General features: G+C 37.9%; 1 protein-coding gene across 2 annotated transcripts in view; it reads left to right on the forward strand.

Annotated features, from left to right (window-relative positions):
- Positions 1-21,057, forward strand: part of MAN1A1 (mannosidase alpha class 1A member 1) — a 165,734-nt gene that overhangs the window by 31,295 nt on the left and 113,382 nt on the right. For both annotated transcript variants that reach the window (XM_080807233.1, XM_080807234.1), the window contains exons 3-4: positions 10,904-11,000; positions 13,293-13,408. In XM_080807233.1, coding sequence (XP_080663359.1) covers positions 10,904-11,000; positions 13,293-13,408 — 213 coding nt within the window. The remainder of the gene's footprint in view (positions 1-10,903; positions 11,001-13,292; positions 13,409-21,057) is intronic.

Raw genomic sequence — 21,057 nt, forward strand, 5'->3', positions numbered from 1 at the left:
GGGGCTGGTCCTGGACACGGAAGGAGGTATTGAATGTGTTCTGTCCTTCTGTCTTAGGGTTGCTGGATGAAATACAGGACTCTGTTAAAATTTGCATGTCAGATAAACATTTATATATATATGTGTGTGTATATATATATATATACACACACACACACACACACACACACACATGTATATGTATATGTGTGTGTATATATATATTTTAAGGATTTTATTTATTTGGCAGAGAGAGATCATAAGTAGGCGGAGAGGCAGGCAGAGAGAGAGGGGGAAGCAGGCTCCCTGCCTAGCAGATAGCCCAATGCGGGGCTCGATCCCAGGACCCTGAGATCATGACCTGAGCCGAAGGTAGAGGCTTAACCCACTGAGCCACCCAGGCGCCCCAAACATTTATATTTTATGTAAGTATGTCACATGGAATCTTCTTATTTCCTACATCTGGCATCCTACTCTGTCCTCATTTATAATTCACATGGTACCACCAGTAGGTACTCAATAAGTGGCAATTGGCATTGTAACATTTGGAGAAGGAATCTTGGAAACAGAACAACTTAGCAGTCTCGGAGAAAGGGACAGAGTACTAACCTATTTCAGCATTTGAAAGAGATAAATTGAACAAGTCTCATGAATGAATGTTTTAATTTGATAAGGGGTAAAATTGGAAACTGTCATGGATGGGAGGGTTTTTCTTCATGCTGGGCAATGACAGATAGAAGGGTACTGGACTCGGGCTTTGCTCCGTGGAGAACTGTGTCAGGAGATCATCATTCCCAGGACTGTCCTCAGTGCATCTTGATGCCTATTAGAGGATGCTAAACGCTGTAATTGTGGTAGGTTCCAGGCCTGCAACCTCTAAATGTTGTCATACCAAGCTCTGCATTCTGTCATCTCTTGGTGACATTGGCCTCTTTCCTTTTCTACCCTGTTAATTCACGTCTCCCTGAATTGCTTGCCTACTCTGAGTGTAGTTAAGTGTCCCTTTTTTCAAGCGGTTCTCCCTTATCTCTGCTTAATTCTTGAGGCCTAGGAAGGCAGTGAGGAGGTAGTGTGGACGGAGGCCAGCCATGTTCATTGGACCTCTTCTGTCAGCCAGCTGCATTATCTGATTTGATCTGTTAACCATGCTCTGAGGAAGGTGATGTTACTCTTTTCTAAAATATATGCTTTATTTTTTTTAGATTCTAGAGCAGTTTTAGATTCATAGCAAAATAGAATGGAAAGTATAGAGTGTTCCCATTTATCCTTGCCCCAACACACCCCACTGTTAACATCAGGCTCCACAGTGGTACATTTGTTCTAATTGATTATTATTTTTTTTATTTGTTTATTTATTTATTTATTTATTTATTTATTTGACACAGAGAGAGAGAGAGAGAGAGAGAGATCACAAGTAGACAGAGAGGCAGGCAGAGAGAGAGGGGGAAGCAGGCTCTCTGCAGAGCATCGAGCCTGATGCAGGGCTCGATCCCAGGACCCTGGGATCATGACCTGAGCTGAAGGTAGAGGCTTTAACCCACTGAGCCACCCAGGAGCCCCTGATTATTATTTTTTAAGGGTGAGAAAACTAAGAGTTTGTGAGATCAGACTCTTAGGCAGCAGGGCTCCGTCTTTCCCAGGAGAAGCCTGCTTGCTTTGCTCCCTCTGACAGCTGGCCTCAGCTCCAGGTCTCTCCCTGGCCTGATGTTCCTTCCGGTTCTCTCAGGCTTCATTCCCACAGGGAAATGTAAGCAGGGCTGTCTCTTCAGATAAGAAGAGGGTGTGACTAGGTTGTTGTCTTGTGTTCAAGCATCTAGAAATTCTTTTCCAGTGGATAATTGAGGTTTTGGAGAAGCTATGACTTGACTCCCTGAAACTACTTTTTCCTTTCTGCCACTTATCAGTCCACCAAAGATTAAAAGAAGGAATATTGATACAGTGATCCTAAAAATGTTTTGTGTTGAGATTTTATCTGAAAGTTCTAGAAGGCACTTTCATGGAACAATCAAACCATTTCAGGCAGAGTTTGATATAATCTACTGTCAGGCTTTTAAAATCCATGTTTTACAAAACATGAACTGTAAGTATAATTTTAAGAGTGAAGGCTATCCATTTCTGCTTTAACAATCAGTGAGGTAGGTTGACCTCACGCCCTAGACTTCTGTCTTAGGGTTGCTGGATGAAATACAGCAACCCTAAGAATCAGCCTGAATCAGGCACAGGCTTTCATGCCCTCTAGAACAAGGGGGATATTAATGTCACTGGGCTACAGTTTCTTCCCTTTAGTGCCAAATGGCAAGCTGTTACATAAATGAGCCAAAGGTGGCCTCTGTACTTTGGCCCTTGAGTTGCTCATGTATGTAGGCCAAAACATCGTTAGCTCAATAGCCCACTGATACAAAATTCAAATTTTTACACAACTAATTGCTTAAGAAAAAAAATACAAGCAGAGTTTTAGCCATTTACAGCTTGCCTGCTTTACATACTCTGTGAAACCGTACCCAGCATCTGTTGACCATTGATAAGCTAGGACCTTGTGGTTTTAATACCCTAGATTCCTACTCCCTTCTGGAGCTCTCTGACCCAGAGACTCCCTCTCATGCTTCTTAGTGAAGTCACTTAGTATGTGAGCTCCCTCTCTCCTGGGAGTTTCCTTGCTCTCCTTTCTTTCTGGAGGCTGACTTCTTTTCCTTAAGCCTGAACAGTCTCTTTTCTTGCCTTTTTTTTTTTTTAAGATCTTATAAATTTATTTATTTTAGAGAGGGAGTGTGCATGTGTGAGTAGGGGAAGGACAAAGAGAGAGGAAGAGGCAGACGCCGCACTGAGCATGGAGCCCTGCACAGGGCTTGATCCTACCATTCTGAGATCATGAACTCAGCCAAAACAAGAGTTGGCTATTCTGCTGACTGAGCCACCCAGGCGCCCCTGGACATTCTTGCTGTGAAGGACTTGCAGCCCTGGCCAGGCACCCTGGCCAGGCACCACCCAGTAAAGCTTGTTGTGCATTACTGCCTCTTGTGGGCATATCTGTACCCTAGATCAGCGCCCAAATCCCTCAGGCAAACCCCCTATACAAGCACCGACACAACTAAGATTTCAAGAAAGCCAGTATATGCATCTTCAGAATCAAAGCTGACCCATATTGCCCTATATCATTCTTTCTTCTTCCCCCTTTTGGATACCAAAGAGTTGTGTATATTTTTAAATGTATAGATTTAGAGTTTGTGTGCTAAATAGGTTTGCCTGGTTTTATGTATATTTGCCCCTCCTATTTATGTATGTTATTAGGAAAAAGTATGCTCAATGATCAGAGACATGCTTAGGTTTTTAATAAAAATAAACATAGTGCTTATAATCTATCATGTACTTGCTGTGCATCAGGCAGTGTATTAGGTTCTTTACATGCATTATTTTACTTAATCATCATGGTAACCAGTGACGCTTGTCCTTTTATTTATTTACATTTCATGGGTGTGGAAAGTGGGTTCGGAGAGATTCCTTGCCTTACTCAGAGCCACATTAATGGTGGCAGAACAGCAGTATGAACCCAGTTTGTCCAGTGCCTGCCCCTGTGACCTGCTCTTTCACATTCCTCTTCAGTAAGTGACATTTTCTGTAAGAACACAGGGGGAAGTAAGCAAACAGTCTCAGCAGGCAGAGCCACACCTCACGGAGTAGAAGGTAATTCATCAACATTCAGGATTCAGCAGCATTGTTTGTAGTGCTAGAGCAGCTCTACAGACCTAACCTGACTCCCCTGGGGCACCGTGTCTGCTTCCCAGCCTCCTCTTGCTTTTCTCTCCTCACCTTTCTATCTCCCGCATGGTTTCATCTGCCTCATAACTCCCTTTTTATGCCCTTTTCCCTTTGTGTATTTGTGCTTCTCTGCTTCTCCCTCACTCTGGCCTCTGGATTCTCTGTGAATATCTCTTCTACTTCAATAGGTAAAGGATTGGATTGGTCTGTCTGTCAGACAGAGCCTCACATCCAGGCACCTCCTCTCCAGGACTCGTGATCAGCCCTTAGTTGTCTGTCTCTGGGTCAGGCACTGCACCCTAGATCAGTCACCTGGGGCCAGGGACTTACTCTGATCATGCTGTACAAATGACTGGAAATGTTGTTTCAGGCCACACAGGAGGGGGCTGCGAGTGGGACTCGAGCTTGCAGACTTTTTTAAAGGGGCAATGAGAAACCTCAAGTCTTCATAAGATCTGTCAGTCAAAAACAGTGAGATTGTCAAAAAGATTTTTAATGTATCTGTGGGGAATAACGTAAGATCGTATGATTAAAGCATCAGCAAATAAAAATATTTGAAAGGATAGTTCCTAGCAACAAAAATGTAAGTTATGAAACCTATACATACCTGGGGAAATTTAGGCATATTCTTGTTTGTGGCTTCTCCTGTCCTTGATTAGGTCAGGACATAAAATTGAAAACAAATCATTAGGTACAACAGTAGAGTTGGATACATAAGTTTTCTTATTCTGCTATATTTATAAACATTTGTGAGCATGTAAGAACAGACAGTGTTAAGCTTCCATACGTTATCTATTAGATTATAAGCATGATACACTTCCCTTTTAATCATGTAGCATCTTGTTATTCATAGTGTAGCAGACACTCAATAAATGACATTGCCTAATTACTTAGACCTGATGCCAATTGCAAAGAAAGTGCTAGTGGAAGAATCTTTGATAAGCAGAGAGTCAAGGAGAAATAATGCTATTTTTTGGATATTTTAGGTCTGAATTCAAGTTTGTCTTGGTCAGGATTGCTGTTTTGGAATTTTGTATCCTTCTCTTCTGTTTCTTTCCATTCACACCATGTGTTAGCTATACCCCTCACAAATGCAACTAAGCATTCAGGAAAATAAAAAATCTTTCTTATGCTTTCAGGTTTTTGTTTTTTGTTTCTTTCATGAGGTTTCACAACTGTGTTTGAAGTCCTAATCATCCTCTAGTTTGGGCCTATTTTAACTCTTCTACTTGGGATGTCAGGCTGTACAACTCTAATTAAACTGATGAAAGACTACAAAACAAAATTAAGGAGTATGTGAAGATGAAAATTAATCCTATCCATGGATTTCTTTATTAGTAGTTGAATTTGGGAAGTGACCTTCTTATCCCATCGGCTCATAAGCACACTGAGTCTAGAGAGATTAAATGCCTCCATCCCCAGGCTCCCTCAGCTGGCTAGTGGCTTAATATTGTAAAATGAGAGGCCAGTAGCATTTCAGTGTTTTCAGATATTTGTGTAAGTCATAAATCGTAGTTACAAAGCTGACTTTATATATGACTTGTGAGTTCATTCTTTGTGTTATTCTGAACACACACACACACACACACACACACACAAACCATGTTTTCTGTTTGGCTTTAACTTGGTAAATCATTTCCAGAGGTCATCTGCCACTGGAATCAGTTAACAAGATGGCGTTTCCTTTTTCATGAGGTCCTGGAGAAACCACTCTTTATGCTCCTTTCAAGGTATTTTGACCACATGGTTTTATTTTTCTTTTCACTCTCTAACCCTAGAAATCCCATGGGGTGAGGAACCCATTTTGAGAAATGTGTCACAGCAACTTTTGAAATGTAGTAAGTGAAGCATTAGTGTCAGATTTTCCCTTGGGAAAAAAAGATGAGAAAGGTTAATATATACTAGAGGTAACTCAAGGAGGTTCTGTACTAGTGATACATATATAAATGATAATTTTTGATAAAGCAGCAATCTTTTATGGGAAAGATTTATGCCATCTTTGAGTCATTAATAGTATATGACTCTGCTTTCCACTCAGACTTAGAGCTGAAACAAATCATCATAAAATTTTTTTGTTGTGATTGTTCTCGTGTCAGGTATATTTCAAAAGCCTTTGAATTTATTAAGTGTCTTTGGAAATTTACAGGAATGAAGTTTACCAAATGTAGTACATTTAATAGGAAAGCCAAATCAAACTCAGATGTAATCTCAAGGTGTTTTTGTGGATTTCATATCCCTACTCTTTTCAGAAGCTCATTGGTTTCTTTTTCTGTGATGTAAATTTAATTGGTTTCTGTATAGGTTTAAATTCAATAAACATGTGATTACCCCCCATGTTGGAAGCAGTACAGTAGGTGCAATCACAAGCTATGTTCGTGTAAGCCTTACATATGCCCCATGAGGAATTATGATCCCATTTTTTTTTCAGATAAAGAAAGTCTCATAAAAGCTATGACTCATCCATGTTTATGGGACTAATCAGTGGCATAATAGGGATTATAAGTCAGGTTATTTTATCTTTAAATCTATTATACTTTCCAATAAAATTATAAGGAGAAAATCTTGAAAATGCTACCTTGTCCACATTCTGTTGACTGGTGGAAGATCAACAGTCTGATTCATCAAAGGAAGATTCTGATGCTGACTCATTCAAGGAAGATGATGCAACGTGTTGGTTAAGGCCAGGGCTTTGGAGTCAGGCCAACACAGGGATGAACCCTGGCTCTTCAGCTGTGAAAGAAATAACACGACCTTGAACAAAGTCCTTTGGGTTTTAACTTCCAGGCCTCAGTTTCTTTATCTACCAAACAATAGTAATATAACACTTCAGAGTTGTAATTATAATTGAGTACCATACTGAATATAGAGCATTTATCAGAATATCCAACAAATTGTGCAGATATTTAGTACTTATTATTCATAGTAATAGTGGTGAGATAGGAAGATAATATACAAATTGGCTAAAGAAAGATGTTTATTATTGTGTTCAGGGACATATGAAGACTTATTAATAAAATTATATTGATCTCACTGAAGATTTTTAGTGACAAACAGCCCTCATGTGGTATTTGTAACTTCAGGTGATGCTTTTTAAGATATTTTAAAATACGGAGCCAGATTAGAACATTTTCAAATTATGTCCATATTTTGGTTACCTTTGCTAATGGATTGGGAATAATGGCATGAATAAATTCTAGACACATGGAGAGTCCCCTGCCCTCTTTAAAAAATACAAAAATAATTGTATTCTTTGAGTTATAAGAAAAATTCTACAACTGTTATACAGTTGTTATACAACTATTTTGACAGGCTCTTAGAACAGTTTCTCCCCTTGAAAATCATTCACTTTCTACTAGAGTTAATGTTTAGCACAATGAGTCAGAACTTTATCTATAAGCCAGGAGAAATTAATTTGGTTTTCATTATATGTAGAGATATTAATTTTGTTAAAATTAATTTAAAAATAATTTATACCATTTGTGGCAGAGAGGGTTGGCCTTTTAAAAACCTTCCTGGTACAAGGAGCCTAGATTGGGAGTATACAGGATCAGTCTTCAGTTTCACAGATATACACACGTATATACAATTCAAGATTGGTTATAGTAAAACAGGCTGAAGTTTCCCCAAATTCAGATACAATCATAGAGTTTCATTTATGTCTTCTAGACTTCTCAACATTGACTTGGTCAAAATACATCAAAGTGTTTAAAGTGATAGCCTTTTATATTTGTCTATATACTATGAGGTTGACAGAATTTGTGCAAAACCCAGAATCTTAAATATAGGTTCCTTGCAGAGTTAATCTTTCTTGAGAGTGACATAAATAAATGTAAGAAGGGTTCATCCTTTTACGATAAGCTAAATTTCTGTTACTGAGAACTGAATCAAAAATGACATATGCTCTTTTAAAATTACCAAATGGAAACAAGAAGACATAGAAAACCTGAACAGACCCATAACCAGCAAGGAAATTGAAGCAGTAAGCAAAAGTCTCCCAACAAAGAAGAGTCCAGGGTTGGATAGCTTCCCAGGGAAATTCTATCAAACATTTAGAGAAGAACTAATATCTGTTCTTCTGAAGCTGTTTCAAACAATAAGAATGGAAGGAAAACTTCCAAACTTATTCTATGAGACCAGCACTACCTTGATCCCAAAACCAGATAAAGACCCCATCAAAAAGGAGAATTAAAGACCCATATCCTTGACGAACATAGATGCCAAAATTCTCACCAAGAAACTAGCCAGTAGGATCCAACAGTACATTAAAAGGATTATTCACCACAACCAATTGAGATTTATTCCAGGGATGCCAGAGTGGTTCAACATTCGCAAATCAATCAACGTGATAGATCACATTAATAAAAGACAAGACAAGAAACATATGATCCTCTCAATTGATGCAGAAAAAATATTTGACAAAGTACAACATTGTTTCTTGATTAAAACTCTCCACAATGTAGGGATAGAGGGAATGTACCTCAATATCATAAATACCATTTACAAAAAGTCCACAGTGAATAGCATTCTCAATGGGGAAAAACTGAGAGCTTTTCCCCTAAGGTCAGGAACATTGCAGGGATGTCCACTCTCACCACTGTTGTTCAACATAGTACTGGAAGTCCTAGGCTCAGCACTTAGACAACATGAAGAAATAAAAGGCATTTAAATTGGCAAAGAAGTGTCAAACTCTGACTCTTCTCGGATGGCATGATACTTCATGTGGAAAACCCAAAAGACTCCACCCCAAATTGCTAGAACTCATACAAGAATTCAGCCACATGGCAGGATATAAAATTAGTTTGCAGAAGTCAGTTACATTTCTGTACCCTAACAGTGGGACAGAAGAAAGAGAAATTAAGGAATCGATTCCATTTACAATTGCACCAAAAACCTTTAGATACCTAGAAATAAACCTAACCAAAGAGGTAAAGGATCTGTATCTAAAAACTACAGAATGCTTATGAAAGAAAGTGTCCATTTCTTCGTGTCTATGAAGAAATGGAAAATGTTCCATGCTCATGGATTGGAAGAATAAATATTGTTAAAATGTCTATGCTACCTAGAACATTCTACACATTCAGTGCAATCCCTATTAAAATACCATCAACTTTTTTCACAGAACTGGAACAAATAATCCTCATATTTGTATGGAACTACAAAAGACCCCGTATAGCTAGAGGAATGTTGAAAAAGAAAACCAAAGCTGGTGGCATCACAATGGCAGACTTCAAGCTATATTACAAAGCTGTAATCATCAAGACTGTATATGGTATTGGCACAAAAACAGACACGTAGATCAATGGAACAGAATAGAGAACCCATAAATGAACCCTCAACTCTATGGTCAACTAATCATTGACAAAGCAGGAAAGAATATCCAATGGAAAAAAGAACAGTGCCTTCAATAAATGGTGCTAGGAAAATTGGACAGCCACATGCAGAAGGATGAAACTGGACCATTTTCTTACACCACACACAAAGATAAACTCAAAATGGATGAAGGACCTAAATGTGAGAGAGGAATACGTCAAAATCCTTGAGAACACAGGCAGCAACCTCTTTGACCTTGACTGTAGCAACTTCTTGCTAAACAGGTCTCCAAAGGCAAGGGAAATGAAAACAAAAATGAACTTGGGACTTCATCAAGATAAAAAGCTTTTGCACAGCAAAGGAAACAGTCAACAAAACTAAAAGGCAACCTATGGAATGGAAGAATATTTGAAAATGACTATCAGATAAAGGACTGGTATCCAAGATCTGTAAGGAACTTATCAAACTCAACATCCAAAAAAAACAGATAATCCAGTCAAGAAATGGGCAGAAGACTTGAACAAACATTTTACCAAAGAAGACATCCAAATGGCCAAAAGACACCTGAAAAAATGCTCCACATCACTTTGTATCAGGGAAATACAAATCAAAACCACAATGAGATATTACCATACACCGGTCAGAATGGCTAAAATTAATAAGTCAGGAAACAACAGGTGTTAGCAAGAATGCAGAGAAAGGGAAACCCTCTTAATACTGTTGGAGGAAGTGCAGGCTGGTACAGCCATTCTGGAAAATAGTGTGGAGTTTCCTCAAGAAGTTAAAAATAGAGCTACAATATGACCCAGCAATTGCACTAGCACGTATTTACCCCAAAGATAGAAACATAGTGATCCAAAGGGGCACATGCACCCCAATGTTCATAGCGGCAATCTCCACAATAGCCAGACTGTGAAAGGCCTGAGATGTCCATTGACAGATGAATGGATAAAAAAGATGTGGTATATGTGTGTGTGTGTGTGTGTGTGTGTGTGTACACGCACACACAATGGAATATTAATCAGCTATCAGAAAGGATGAATAGTTACCATTTACATTGATGTAGATAGAACTAGAGGGTATTATGATGAGCAAAATAAGTCAATCAGAGAAAGACAATTATCATACAGTTTTGCTTATATGTGGAATATAAGAAACAGCACAGAGGATCATAAGGGAAGGGAGGGAAAACTGAATGGGAAGAAATCGGAGAGGAAGAAAAACCATGAGATTCTTAACTATAGGAAACAAACTGAAGGTTACTTGAGAGGAGGGGAATGAGGGGAGGGGGTAATTGGGTGATGGGCATTAAGGAGAGCATGTGATATGATGAGCACTGGGTGTTATATGCAACTGACAAATTATTGAACTCTACATCTGAAACTAATGATGTATTATTATATGTTGGCTAATTGAATTTAAATAAAAAATGGTGTGTACTCTTTTAAAGAAATCTCCTTTTGGGGGCGCCTGAGTGGCTCAGTGGGTTAAAGCCTCTGCCTTGGGCTCAGGTCATGATCCCGGGGTCCTGGGATCGAGCCCCGCAACGCAACGGGCTCTCTGCTCAGCAGGGAGCCTGCTTCCTCCTCTCCCTCTGCCTACTTGTGATCTCTGTCTGTCAAATAAATAAATAAAATCTTTAAAAAAAAAACTCCTTTTGGAAATATAAAAAGGCAATGTGTATATGTGTGTTTTGTAGTTTATTCATACCACTGTCACCCTTTTAATTAATCATCATCCTTTTAATTAAGCAGTGAGTTTTAAGACTTTAACCTTTAGGTCTTTCATATATGATCTATTTTTCAGCAAAAACCTCTCAAATTCAAATTATAATCCCATTTTCATTTTCTTTTCTCAGATGATGAAACATGCTTGGAATAATTATAAACGGTATGCCTGGGGATTAAATGAACTGAAACCTATATCAAAAGAAGGCCATTCGAGCAGTTTGTTTGGTGAGTAGTATGTGCTTTGGTTTCTTAATGACAGTAACTTTTCTCCAGTTGACAGAACTTGTGGGTGGTGATGTTGATATGCCCCTTCCACCTTGTTGTGAGGAAATGTGCATACCTGATAGGAGTTACGTGCAAGGACTGTGCATAATGTGTCCTTCCAACAGAGCACTCTACATTAGAATCACTTTCATCCCTTGAAAAAAATACTAATGCCTGGAGACACTTCCAAAGATTCTCGTTTAGTGGATGTAGGTACAGCATCATGAGTTTTAGCTCCAGGGGTGACATCCAGCAGAGGAACCTTTGGTCAGCGGCATTCACTGGTTCCTGTCAAGTAAAAGTAGTGTCTTTATTGATAAGCTGGTCAAGGCAGCCTGCCATGGTGAGTTTCACTGTTATCTTGGTGACTCTTAGCTTTAGCTCTGGGTTTCTCCTGTTTGTGCCACGGAACAGAAAGTGGGAGTGGATTAGGTCAGTTATTTCAACTTCCATTTATCGAATTTGTCATACTTTATTGTATTTGGTCCTCACAGCATCCCTCAGTGATTGGTACTGGGGGTGTTAATAACATTCCCACTGAGGAGGTGAGGAAGCTAGTTAACCGAAATGTTGGGTTCCTTGGGTCACAGAGCTACCCAGTGCCCCTCTTATCCCACTGGATTCCTTTTTAACAAGCGTAGTTTTGCCTATAAGTAACAGGATGAAGGGGATAGATAGAGTCTTATTCTGAGACTTTTTAATTCCCCATAGAAAATGTGACTTATTATACTGTGACTGAAGGTGTTAAATAGTACCAAGTCATATAACAAACAACAATATCAACTGACACGTGCCAAGTGCCATTTATGTGATGTCTCATTTAACCTCATTATTATACACATTTTATAGATGAGAAAAATGCAGCTCAGAATAGCTTGCCTCATATTAGCCACGTACTAACTGACTGAGCTGAGGCCAGAACCCAGGTGTGGCTAAGATGAGAGCCTGTGGTCCTAATCACCACACTATGCTTTTCCATTTATTCAGGATCTTCGTGTATTTGGCTCTCCTTCTAGCACTGGTGTTAATCAACACAATACAAGACTTTGCAGATTTCCTGCCTCGTGCAGAAGACCTGTGTGTAAATAGTGAGTTGTCAAAGCATTAGATGGTTCAGTAGATATTCATCTCAACCGCAGATATTCATATGAAGTGGGAACCCAAGTAGGGAGAAGGGAATTGTAAGAACAGTTAGGAAAAGCCAACAAAGTGGAAAAAAGACTGGTGGGCCTATTACAGGGACACAGTATAGAGATGAAGAGAGCCCAAACCTGGAGTAGTGGCAGCAGAAGTGATTTCAGATGTTTTTATAAAGTAGTATTTTCAGTAACATAGGTGATAAGATGTGGGACTTGAAGACAAATTCAGAAGCTTCATGCAGAGTCAGAGGCCTCTATTTCTTCCGTTATTCACCATAACTTCTTAAAATCTAATTCTATTTTTGCTTTTATCCCTATGAAAGTTGCCTGTATCATTAATAAATCAGTTTTGTGTAGATTTATCATAATCTTTATCAAAGAGATTATTTGGTTCTCTGTTCATATGTTGGTGAATTTTTAAATTATTATTAAGCATTGAGACATGCTAAGTCCCTTCATATGGAATGTGCAGATGATGAAGACATGACTTCTCCAGTCTGAGAAGGTTTACAGACTAAAAGAGATGCACACAAGTATTTATAATGGAAGACAGAAAGTGATGAGTGTAAGACCAATGTAAAGTCTTCACATCAAGGCAGTTTGGAGGAAATGAATCATAGAGTTGGGATGGGCTGGATAGGTGGGAGGGGAGGTTAGGATCAGTCAAGCTTTCAAAGGGGGGTGAATTCCATTTTTGAATAATGGCTTTTTAGAGCTATCATAATTTTAGATCTAATTATATTTAAAAGTTTTTCACAGGTGCACTTGGATGTGATTACATTAAAATTAATATGTGCATTGCTCCATTGTTTCAGATCTATTTTTTTTCTTGCTAGAGAATGCAGCCACAACTGAAATTTCTAAGAGATATTTTCCACTACTCAGAAGAAACTTTAAAGATTAGTGTATCAATCCACAGCCTGTGATAATTATTAGTTGGGTTTTAATGCAGCTTTTAAATTTTCTTTCAATGAAAGAATTTTAGACTGTGTTTAGTATTACTGTTTATTAACAAATTCAGTTTATCCTCTGCCTATCCCTTTCCAAGTATGGTCAATTTGCTTGTATGTCTGTCAAATATTTTAATCAATAAATATTTTTCTGATATTTTCAGGTAGTATTAAAGGAGCAACAATAGTAGATGCCCTGGATACACTTTTTATAATGGAAATGAAAGATGAATTTGAAGAGGCAAAATCATGGGTTGAAGAAAATCTAGATTTTAATGTGGTGAGTTAAAAGTTGCCAATTCAGTTCTTAAATCTCAGCTTAACATGGACAGACTTGTTGTGGGGCCAATTATTGTGTTATATGACCTAGCAGAAACAAATAATGCAATTTTAAATAGCACCACTTCGTATTCTTGCCCTCCATTACTACATAAGTATGTCTTTATTTTTTGGCAAATTCAGAGTAAGGAAAAAGAAATTAAAATTTACTGAGACCTTCATATGCCAAGTGTTCATGTTCAAGTCCCACAACCATCCTATGAGATGGGCCTTGTTTTCCTCCTGCACAGTTTAGAAACCGGAGCTCCAGAGCCTTACCCAGAGCACAGCTAGTAGCATGTCAGGGCCGTGAGGCCATGTGGCTCCACAGGTCCTGTTTTGCACTGTGCCATGACGTTGTTTTGATTTTGTTCAATGGAACACTGGGTGCCAGATGATGAGCTACATTTCAACAAAAGACCACAGAGAAATTAAGATAGAGAAGCTTATTACTCATAGGTCCTGAGGAGGTACGCAGCAGCCTCCAGGGGCCACACAGAGACGTTGAGGCAGAGGCCAGACAGGACCTGGGGCACATGCCCTTCTTAGGGTGGCTATAGGCCTGTGGGGTCCTAGGCTAAGGCCAAAATGGTCAAATCAAACCAAAAAGAACTAGGTTTTGGTGAGTGCCACAGGGGTCTTTTCTAAGGAGTGCACAAGGGAAAGGCCCTGGGGGGCGAGGGAGACTCTTGGTCACAAGGGCGATTGGGGGAGTCATATCAGGGACTAGAATTTGCTTGTGCTTCTGCGGGCTGTTCTCCAGGGCTGCACTTGCGTGAGGGAGAGGCGAGCACTGCCAGAGATCCCCCACAGGCCACTTGAATGCTGAAGCAGCAATGCCGTGGTGATCCCCAGTAAACAGCATCCACGCTCACGCATAAACAGCTTCAACCTTTGTTCACTGTATACCCCCATCTGTATAGAATCCTGTCACTATGTATTTGAAATCTTTTAAAAATCTTTGTATGTGTACTATCATTCTTAGCAAATACTTCAAAACCCATTATACACCAAGGACAAGGTTCAGAATCAAGGAGAATGAATACTTGCCATACTTCTTAATCATTTTGATCTGGGAAGACAACATCATGTCAGAGTGAATCTAATTCCATAGTCACTCTTTTACCTCACATAATGAGGCTGACCAAAAAACTTGTTTTAAGAAAAGGAAGAGTGTTGACCCAGCTGTTTTTTTAGTCATTCGTTAATTTTGTATTATTGGTATTATTTTTAATCTGAGATTGTTTCACAGAAAGCTTTGTAAGCCTCTTGTCCATCTGGTATGCATCCAATAATATCTGTAAATCCCCATAACCAGGTACAAACAGCATGCTGTATGTTGAGAATGGACCAAGAAAGAGTGTTTCCCTGTCAACACCCCCACTTTGTGGAGCTCTTATCTCCCACAGACCCAATGAGGACACCAGTGTCAGAATATTAAAGATCAGTAAAACTAAATCTCTTTCCAAACTCTTTGCATTAAAAACCTGTGTAAATTAAAATTTCATATATTTGGTCCCAACCGTCTTATTAATTGCCTTATATGCCCCATTTTGGAGATCACTGCCTTAAAGGACAATTAGATAAGTCTGTGTTTAATCTGCCTTATAATTGAATTGAGAATATAAAGAAGACATATTCCAATATAAAGGGACCTTGGAGATCAATGTGTTCAGCTCTTTCATTTTAAAGATGAGAAAACAGACCCAGGGAGCTGGTGATTTGCTCAAGGTTTGACAGCTTTTTGATTGGAATGACTTGTGGTAGCTCTAATGTTGTCAATAGAATGGAATATGAAAAATTAAAACAGTGAAAAAAGAAATTCTGTTTCCTTTTGAGGGTTCATTGTCTCTTATTATTATTTCTGTCCCACATTGTTTTTTATAAGTAAATTCAGCCACCTACCTTTAAATAGGGTTTGTCTTCAGCTATCTGTGGGAGAGAAAATAGGTAGTGTGTTCCCTCCCCATAACCCTTTCAAGAAAGGTTGGGGGAACAGGAACTGGATTCCTCCAAAATCAAGTAATATTTTTTTTCTACTGTTACAGTATTTTGTTTGTTTTTTTGTTTCTCTAATTCAAGTACAATTAACATAATGTTATATTAGTTTTGGGTCTTCAATATAGCGATTCAACAATTCTATATATTTCTCAGTGCTAATCAAGATAAGTAATATTCTTTTTCTTTTTTTTTTAAGATTTTATTTATTTATTTGACAGACAGAGATCACAAGTAGGCAGCGAGGCAGGCAGAGAGAGGAGGAAGCAGGCTCCCTGCTGAGCAGAGAGCCCGATGTGGGGCTCGATCCCAGGACTCTTAAGACCATGCTCTGAACCGAACAGAGGCTTTCACCCATTGAGCCACCCAGGCACCCTGATAAGTAATACTCTTAATCCCCTTTACTATTTCATCCCTCCAACCCCTTACCTTGTATTAACACAGTTCTCTGTATTGAAGAGTCTGGTTTTGGGGGCTTTTTTCTTTTCTCTTGGCTTCTTTTTTCTTTCTTTTGTTTCTTAAATTTCCACATATGAATGAGATCATATGGTATTTGGCTTCCTCAGACTGACTTATTGCACTTAGCATTTTACTCTGTAAGTCTATCCATGTTGTTGCAGATGGCAAAATATCATTTTTTATGACTGGGTAATATTCCAAGTGTATATATCACATCTTATTCATCTGTTCATCTATCGATGGTCACTTGGGTTGTTTCCATGTCTTGGCTATTGTAACTAATGTGGCAGTAAAGATAGGGGCACATATATCTTTTCTTTTTTTTTTATTTATTTTTTATTATGTTCAGTTAGCCAACATGTAGTATCATTAGTTTTTGATATCGTGTTCAACAATTCATTAGTTGCATATAACAGTGCTCATCACAACATGTGCCCTCTTTAATACCCATCACCCAGGTACCCCATCCCTCCATGCCCCTCCCTTCTGCAACCCTCAGTTTATTTCCCAGAGTTCATAGTCTCTCATGGTTTGTCTCCCTCTCTGATTTCTTCCCCTTTAGTTTTCCCTTCCTCGCATATATCTTTTCAAATCAGTCTTATCATTTTCTTTGGGTGAATACCCAGTAGTGGAATATGGGATCATATGGTAATTCTCTTTTTAAGTTTTAGAGGAACCTTCATACTATTTCCCATAGTGTCTGCACCAATTTGCATTTCCACTGACAGTGTGTAAGTGTTCCTTTTTCTCCACATCCTCACCAACACTTGTCATTTCTTGTGCATTAAGGTGATATCTCATGTGATTTTAATTTCCATCTCCCTGGTGATGAGTGATGTTGAACATCTTTTCATGTGTCTGTTAGCCAGCTGTATGTCTTTTTTGAAAAAATGTCTATTCAGGGTCTCTACCCATTTTTTAATCAGATTGCTTTTTTGGTCTTAAATTGTAAAAGTTCTTTATATATTTTGGATGTTAACCCCTTATCAGATATGTCATAACAAATATCTTCTTCCATTCAGTAGGTTGCCTTTACGTTTTGTTGATGGTTTCCTTTGCTTGGCAGAAGTTTTTTACTTTGGTATAGTTCTAATCTTTTCACTTTCCTTTTGTCTCTTGCCTGAGGGAATGTTCCCACATCCAGTGTCAAAGAAATGACTGCCTATGTTTTCTTCTAGGAATTTTATGGTTTCAGGTCTCACATATAGATATGTAATCCATTTTGAGTTTATTTTTGCATGTGGTCTAAGAAAGTAGTATAGTTTCATTCTTTTGCATGTAGCTGTCCAGTTTTCCCAGCATCATGTGTTGAAGTGACTGTCTTTTCTCCATTGCATATTCTTGCTCATCGTAGATTAATTGACCAAATAAGCATGTGTCTATTTTTAGGCTCTCTATTGTTCTTTTGATCTTTGTGTCTATTTTTATGCCAGTACCATGCTGTTTTGATTGCCACAGCTTTGTTGTCTACCTTGAAATTTGGGATTCTGATGCCGCCAACTTTGTTCTTTTTCTGGATTGCTTTGGCTATTTGTGGGCCTTTGTGATTCCATACAAATTTTAGGGTTATTTGTGTTAGTTCTGTGAAAAATGTTGATATTTTGATAGGGATTACATTTAATCTATGATTGTTTTGGGTGGTATAGACATTTTAGTCATATTGGCTCTTCTAGTCCAGGAGCCTAGAATATCTTTCCGTTTGTTTGTGTCATCTCCAGTTTCTTTCACCATTGTTTTAGTTTTACAGAATACACCTCCTTGGTTAAGTTTATTCCTAGGTATTTTATTACTTTTGGTGCTGTTGTAAATGGGATTGTTTTCTTAATTTCTCTTTCTGCTGCTTCATTGTTAATGTATAGAAATGCAACAGATTTCTATATATTAATTTGTATCCTGTATCCTTACTGAACTCATTTATCTAAAATTGAATGATTGAGGACAGGAAAGTAGACGTTAGTGCTACTAGACCTGAACAGTATCCAGGTCCCTAGTCTGGTAATTAAAGAATTGCTTAAATGATGTACTATATGGTGACTTTAACATAAAAAAAGAAAAAAAAAAAAGAATTGCTTCCCCAAACCTCACCAAATACTGCAACAGTTCTTTGCTTTCATGACCAGCAGTAGTCTGAGAAATTTTGGAATCATTTATTTAAAAGAACTAAGGACAAAGGCCTCTCAGGCTAACAGACAAGGTACCAGAAGACAGTTGACTGACCTTAGCCCACTACCAGGAGACATGAATGTGTTCTGTGGACCGTGGGGACCTGTGAGGAAGTAGAGGGAATCTAATAGGGGATATCAGACTGTGGAAAAGAGCCAATTTTTTTCCTTCCTTACTTGTAAGATAAAGCGATTGGACTATTGTTAAGTGATTGCTAAGCTACTGACTTTTAATGTTGTTTATTCAAAATTGTATTTTTATTTTTAATAAGATTTTTATCCGATTAATTGATAGACTTGTATAAAATACCATTTTAGAACTTCTATTGGTAATCTTGGTCTGTAGCTTTCAAAATGTACTTTAAAAATCATAGCCACAGGTCTCAAATTTCTGTTTATTCTAATACCATTGCTAATGTGAGAGGTCTTCAGATATATTTGTTATAGTTCTCTCTTTGGGTATTGTCATATTTTCCTTTAAACAAAAGTTCATCAATAACATTTAAATGATAGTACTTTTTATATTAAAATTAGTGAATAAAGGCAGCAGCTCTTTCTGCCCATGGGTCTTGTCCCCCTGCTTTAGTAAAATCACCTTTTTGCACCAAAAAAATTAAATAAATAAATATTTTTTAAAAAATAAAATTAGTAAATAAAATTCAGGAAAGCTATATTGTTTTACTCTCCTAATTATTATTTTATAAAGTTCCTCAGCTAAAAGTTTTGTAGTTGATTTTAATATGTCTTATATGAGAATTTGTTTTATATTCACTCAATTTACGCAGAGATTCAGTTGACTATATCAACAATTATGCAGTTTTCTTTCTGAAAACACAAACTTTTTCCATTTATCTGGTGGGCAGAGAGTTTGAAAAGCTTAAGCAAAGAGAGAAAATTTGTTTTATTTTTAGGGATGACATGTAATATTATTCCAGCTTGGATAAATTATTGCTTGTTTTCTGTTTTGTTTTGTTTTTATTTATTTATTTGACGGAAAGAGAGATCACAAGTAGGCAGAGAAGCAGGCAGAGAGAGAGGGAGAAACAGGCTCCCTGCTGAGCAGAGAACCAGATATGGGGCTCGATCCCAGGACCCTGAGATCATGACCTGAGCTGAAGGCAGAGGCTTAACCCACTGAGCCACCCAGGCGCCCCATTGCCTGTTTTTAAATTAATATTTTTTCCTGATAAAGTATTATAATTGCCAATGTGAGAGTATTACAAAAAAAAGTTAAAGCATCCAAATTTATTACAAGGGGAAAATAAGAAGGAAACTGAAACAAGAACACTGCAAATTGAGAGTTGGTTTATCCTGTGGTGCTCCTGAGTATAAACCAATCTTTCAGTCAAGAATAAATTTCTTTGTATGTGAAATATTCAATTTGCATCACTTAAAGGTGTAAAGTAAATGTTTTTTATTGGTTTATACGGTCATTAACTAAAACTCATTTTCTTTAATTAAGGCATAGCAAGTTGATTCAATTTGCATACTTGGTAGCACAAAGTTCAAATGGCTTTAATAACTGGCTTAAAATAAATCACTGGGATAATATGTAGGAGCAAGAGCTTCCCAGGTGGAGCTTTGTATCCCATCCAAGTATCTGTAGGGGCCCATTGGTCTGGACAGACCTCAATTGGTAGACTCCCATGGGTGAGTTTTATGGTTTTAATTCAAAGTAATCCTTAAAACAAAGAATCTAAAATTCTTGGTTACTCATTATTCATTATTTCATTCATATATTATTTACCAAATACCCTTTAAGTGTCAATTACTTACCCTCATGTCACTTATAGTCTAGAAGGAAAAAAAGAACAGATAGCTGGGGCCAGGTTCTCTTAGGGAGGAAGAAAGGAAAGAGGAAACCACCATTTAAAGAGTATGGCAACATGCCAAGTATTATGCTAGATGATTTTTTTCCCCATAGGCTATCTTGTTTAGTGTTTGTGACAACCATACAGGGTAAGTGGTATTTTCCCTGTCTTTACAGATGAAAAGGTGGTTAATTAATCTGCCCCAAATCATGCAGCAAGTAAGAGCTATGGGTGAACGATGTCTGTGTAACTCAGCGCCCCTGTTTTTATTGGAGAGGAAATACAGAGTTGAGAAATACATGGGCAGCCAAAGAATGAGTCCTCCAAGGTTAAGCATGTAATCTTAATATCATAGCCCTCATTAGAGTACATTTTCCATAGGCATTCAATAAATTCTAATTAAAATGAATGAGAAGTAAAGCTGTCTTGTCCTACTTCCCAAGAAACTGTGCTAGACTCAGCTAGAAGACAAGCTGAAAAGGTGCACAAGTAACTGGACTATATTATATTTTGAAATAGTTGGAAATGATCTGGAGTTCAAGTGCAGTCAGTCGAGGTACTTGTTTTTATCTAGCCTACTTCCAGAAGGGATTTGTGGTGGCTCCTGGTACAGGAAAATCATTAACATAGGGACAAATGATCAAGAGTTTCATATTTGGGCATTTCTAAATTCAGTTCTGTGCTTCCCTATTCTTTACTGTCACCTCAAAGAAGTATTGATTACCTACATCCTTGGATGGGAACTATTGAAAACTGTCTTCAGTATGAATTTTATAGAATATGTAGAAATTTTCTTGAGATAACAATTCTTATATTAAACCTCAGTGAAAGCCAAAGTTATATTAAAATTACTATTAAAAAGCATTTTTCTTCACTGAGGTGAAGTGAAACCTCTGTATGAGAGGCCGAGCTTTGAGAATGGCAAAGCATAGATGATTAGCCTATTCCAAATGCTTACCTAGCAACACATTGAGATGATGGTCTTTGATAAACCACCTGGATTGTACCTTTGATTGTAATGAATACTCTATGTTTAAGATAACAGAGACACTGGTAGCAAAAGTAACTTTATCTCTTTCCCCCTTTGTATTTGAAGTATAGTTGACATACAATGTTACATTAGTTTCAAGTATACAATACAGTGATTTCACAATTCCATTCATTATGCAATGGTTACAACA

This window comes from Martes martes, assembly GCF_963455335.1.
Source record: "Martes martes genome assembly, chromosome: 6".
NCBI classification, from domain to species: Eukaryota; Metazoa; Chordata; class Mammalia; order Carnivora; family Mustelidae; genus Martes; species Martes martes.